The 4990-nt window shown below is 41.0% G+C and overlaps 1 protein-coding gene across 4 annotated transcripts in view; it reads left to right on the top strand.

Annotated features, from left to right (window-relative positions):
- Jakmip2 (janus kinase and microtubule interacting protein 2) overlaps positions 1-4990 on the top strand; it is a 198351-nt gene that overhangs the window by 183151 nt on the left and 10210 nt on the right. For 2 of the 4 annotated variants that reach the window (XM_004631264.2, XM_004631262.2), the window contains 2 exons: positions 878-943; positions 4782-4852. In XM_004631264.2, the coding sequence (XP_004631321.1) occupies positions 878-943; positions 4782-4832 (117 nt within the window). In that variant the 3' untranslated portion in view covers positions 4833-4852. Of the gene's footprint in view, positions 1-877; positions 944-4781; positions 4853-4990 lie in introns of those variants that run through there. The other 2 variants (XM_004631263.1, XM_004631261.1) reach the window with 2 other exon arrangements.

Raw genomic sequence — 4990 nt, 5'->3', positions numbered from 1 at the left:
ACACACACGCACAAACCACACACACACACAATCTGTAAGTTGCCAGTGGTAATTGTGGAGGTATATTTCACTTGTAGAATAATTGTGCCCTGAATGTTCCTATGCAGTCTGTACTATTTAAATTAATGGAAGTTGATGACACAGTGCACAGGTAAGTATGAAGAGCCCTAGAGGTTTTTGTCTTTAGTTACTTGTGCTGGCTTTGTTATAATTTGCCCCTGGTTTATCAATTCCCTTCAGAGAATTTTTTAAAACTTTACTCTTTTATGAGAATTAGTCAATCATGTTCGTGAGGAAATCTCACCCTGAAGTAGGGCTGAAATAAAGTTTTAGAAAAACCTTAATGAAAAAGTAATGGGATTGTTCATGTTTGTAAACAGTAGCTTTGACAATTTTACTGCACTAATAAGTCACAGAAGCCCTCAAAGCTTATGTGATTGTTTTATATAAAAGCTTTACATAACTTTAAAAAAAAAACTTTAAGAACAAAGCTTGTTAAGATGCAATAAGAGCAAAGCTTGGGAGTCCCAGCATCTCGCTGCAGCCCACCTTCCCCCTTCCAGCCTGATGCTACTGTGGTACAATCTGCCCCTCTCTCCTGAGCAAGAAATGAATTCTTCCAGATCACTTGACATGACATTTTAGACATTTTAAAATATAATCAGGGGTAGTAATTTTGCCATCACCAGTCTGGATAATTTTTGGAGTGTAAAACAACCCTGTGGATACGGAAACATGTACTGCATCATACTTCCAGCTACTAGTTAAAGTTTTTATAAAAATTTATGTGTTTTGGTTTGGTGAGCAATTTCACTGTACAACTTAACCCCTACTAACACTTTCACCTTTGCTTTCCCTTTTCCTTTTCTTTCTTCAGAGAATCCGTGATTTGGAAGATAAGACAGATATCCAGAAAAGACAGATAAAAGACTTAGAAGAAAAGGTATGTGTTAAATTCAGTATCTGTTATCTTTTATGTTGAATCAGAAACCCATATTGATCCTCTTGGTTGTGTTCTCTCTCCTGCATTACTGTGGACCTGGCACAGGAGGTGCAGGGATGGTATGTGCGGCACTCCCCTTCCTCCAGGTGCCAGGCTGAGGCATCAGTGACCTGCATTTCACACTTTTGCCCTCTGTGTCAATCCTGATTCTTTTACGGATTATTTTCTTTTATGGGTTTCCCCTTCTTTATTTTCATTTTCCTTTCCAAGAGGATATTTTTTCCCCCAGGTTTTGCTATGGTGCTTTGCTCTTTCTCTTAAAAATCTTTAGCCAGGGCTGGAGAGATAGCTCAGTAGCATAAGCGCCTGCCTGGCAAGTGCAAGGTCCCAAGTTCGATCCCTAGTACTGCATGCCGTGCTGGCCCCAGAGCCGGGTGTGGTGGTGCAGGCCTGTAATCCCCGCATTAGGGAGGCTGAGATGTGAGCATCACTACAAGTTGAACTACATAGCCAGACCCTGTATCAAACAATAAAAATTAAAACAATAAGTAAATAAATAATTAAATACCTGGCCTTTAAAAAGAAATCTCATTCTTATTTATAAAATCCTCCTTCATCTTTATGCTACAGTTTCACCCCAACAAAAAGTTTGGAAACTTAAATTGACACATAATAGATTGTCACATTTCCTAGGGTTGGAAAGAAAAACTGCCTTTCCAAGCCAGTCAATAATTTTAGGAGGAAAAAACTGGCTGGTAAAGGAGGTATAGGAAGTGGGTGTGTAGTGGGCAAAGCAGTGGACTCAGCAGAAGTAGGGGTGCGGAGCGGGCTGCTGGGAGAGAACAGTCTTGTGGAATGAAGAGCTGTCCTGCCCGGGGTGCTTGGATCACCCCCGAGGACCACAGAGAAGACAGCGGGGGGGGGGGGTTCTCTGGCATCCCAAGCTCACTGACTAGAAATTGCTAGTTGAGTATCTATACTAAAAAAAAGTGTGCAGCCGGGGAGATGGCTCAGTGGAGTAAGCGCTTCTCTAGCAAGTGCAAGGGTCTGAGTTCAATCCCCAGTTCTGAAAAAAAAAAAAAAAAGTTTTAAAAAAGTGTGCAGCTCTTTGCAATATCTTCCATGGCACACAAGAAAAAAAACAGAAAACCATCTTTCAGACTGAGACAATGGCCAGAATTTCATTTATCCCAGATGCTTATCTTCAAATAACCATGACCTATAGTTACCTATGCACTCCCTTGAGGTCAGAAGGAGCCGGTGGAATCTAGCGGCAAGAGTGCCCGGCACCCAGGTTCCAGCCCAGGTGTCTTGAGGTGCCATTTGACCTTGGTAAGTGACCGCACCTCTTAGGTCTCCTCCATTCCTAACCTCTGTCACAGATCACAAGAGGAACAAATTAGGTCACATGTGAAAATTAGGGAACTAAAACTAAAAACAGTATATATCCAACTAAAAACGTAAAAATTGGGGCTGCGGAGATGGCTTAGCGGAATAAGCGCTTTCCTGGCAAGCACAAGGGCCTGAGTTCTATCCCTGGTTCGGCCACAAAAAATAAATAAATAAATAAATAAAATAAAATAACGTAAAAATTTTTGCCATCCCGAAAGGATACATCCTCTCCAACAGTTTAAATTGGAATCTCCCTTGTTTCAGAAGTAGACTGTTTAGTTCTACAGGTTTGAATGAGGGAAAAGTGAAGTCCAGTAAGGCCAGCAGCGAGCTTAATTTTCTAGTGACAATAGGAAGATGCACAGAAGGCAGGGCTTGCTCCAGCTCCCCTGGCCTTCCAAGGACACAGCTGACGTCTTCTGTTCCTGGCACTTGTGAGTGCCCTGCTCTTGGCCAGGCTCTCTGCTCATGGACAGATTCTAAAAAGAAATCATGAATTTTCTGCCTTTAAACTGTTAAACCATTTATGCCCTAGTCAGTTGAAGTTTAAAAAATAGGTGGGACTACAGCTATTAACGGTATCATGACAGCCATGACAGTTCTTTCCTAAACACAACCCAAGGAAATTTTAGGGGAAGGAGAATTAAAATTTAATGGAAACATTTTCAGTCTTTTTGCTCAACACATTGTAGATCTGAACTTTCCAGACACGTGTCATGCTGCGGTGATGAGCTTAATGAAACTCCAGGCTTTGTAGTTATCATAGCATGCACTGTGCATAAGATAGCAAGCTAAGCCACTTTATGAACAAACTGGTTGATTTCTGAAGAAAGTTAGAGATATTTTATACATGTGACCTCACTTCTACTCTCAGCTCAGCCCAGGAAAAGCTAAAGATCACTTAGATCGTGCTCTTTATCCTTTCTGTGGGAATCCTTGAATACCTACTCAAAATAAATGAAATTTCCCTCCTTTGTTTATTTCCATTCCCACAGTCAGTGTAAATCAGGTGGTAACAACTAACCCAGCCAAGGGGTCTCCACCCTTGCAGTAGCTGACCATGCGCAAAACACTGGATGCCCTTTCCCCATCTGATTCTCATAACTAGTCTCTGAAACAGACACAGCAGGTGTTATGGTACCTTTTAATACAGATAATAAAACAATAGAGAAAAGAGAGTGAACAGCTTGCCTAAGACTATCTATCCAAAGTAGTAAATCAAGACCAAGTTCAGCGAGTTTGACTCTAAGTGTCATGAGCTGCCCACCATGCTGAGGAGATAAGAATTTCATTACAGATGAAATAGCTGGCAGCTTCACATTTTTTCTCTTTCTCCAGTTTCTACTCTTGCGCAGTCCTCAGAGAATTAGCAGAGAAAGAACAAAGCTTGTACTTTTCAGAATAATACAACAGTTGTCAACACATGAGTCTTTGCACCACCTTTGTAACTTGTTGATCAAAGTTGGTATAGTGAAGCAGGAACCTGATAAGCAACAGCAACAAAGGAAAAGGCAAATAGCATGCAAATACAAGAACAGCATTCATAGACCTTATTCAGAGATGCTCATCCAACAGAAAGTTTCTGAAATACAAGCAGAAAACTTGTGAACTCAGTAATAGTCAATTACCAAGGAGAGCGACACTTTCATAGAACCGACCTGACCTACAGCCTTTTGTAATTAACACAGCACTGGTTATAGCCCAGGGTTCTAGGACATATACTTCCTCACCCAGGTATCTGCCGCTGTAGCAAACCTGACATGAGCTAAGTAACGGTCAGTCTGCTTCAGGGACAGGGCAATAAGAACACCAGGGGGCATTATCTGAAATGCCCACTGCTGCAGAATGGACCACTCTTCCTCCCTTGCCCAGGGCTGACATAGTTCATCCCTGTTGTCTCAGTGTAATCACGAAAGCTGTGCCTCTTCTCTCTCACTGAGGATAATCAATGTTCAGTGTACACATTAATAGTCTCCCTACTGTATGTTGGGCCCCGAGCCTATCGCACTCACAATGATCGTTTATGGAATGATTGTCTATTCTAATCACATTTTGTATTTCTGAAACGCCTTCTCAGCATAGAAGATGAAGATAATGACAGATAATGAAACAGGACTCAGAATGTCTGAGTGCTCGCCTTCACTGTGATGTGAAATTAAGTTATGGATGCATGGTTCTGTATTTATTTCTTGCTACTAAAAACTTAGAAGCTTAGAACAATGCTCTGTGAGACCTCCTCCCCCTCACAGTTCTGAAATATGGTGTTAGTTGAACACCGCTATTGCTTAACAGATAAATGAAATGTGTGGATTTCAGAAACAGAAGGTATGTACGCCTGTGAGAAATGGGAAGATTTGAGCGCTGTGGCAAAGCTGCGGGTTTTGTGCTACCTGAGTGGTTCTATGGAAATTCAGATTTACATAATCTTCTTCTTTTTCTTCTGCAGTTTCTGTTTCTATTCTTGTTCTTCTCTCTTGCCTTTATTCTATGGCCTTGATGTCAAGGTGCCTCTTAAAGGTAAGATTCCATTTAATTCTCAAAAAATGTGGTTCTGAGAGGTATTTGGTAAAAAGAATAGTATATATATAGTTTAGAGTGCCATGTTCAAAAACAATAAATTGAGCTATAACATGAGAACCAGATTCAATCCATTTG

Source organism: Octodon degus, unplaced genomic scaffold (assembly GCF_000260255.1).
Source record: "Octodon degus isolate 3935 unplaced genomic scaffold, OctDeg1.0 scaffold00040, whole genome shotgun sequence".
NCBI classification, from domain to species: domain Eukaryota; kingdom Metazoa; phylum Chordata; class Mammalia; order Rodentia; family Octodontidae; genus Octodon; species Octodon degus.
This window is presented reverse-complemented; position numbering and strand designations above follow the sequence as displayed.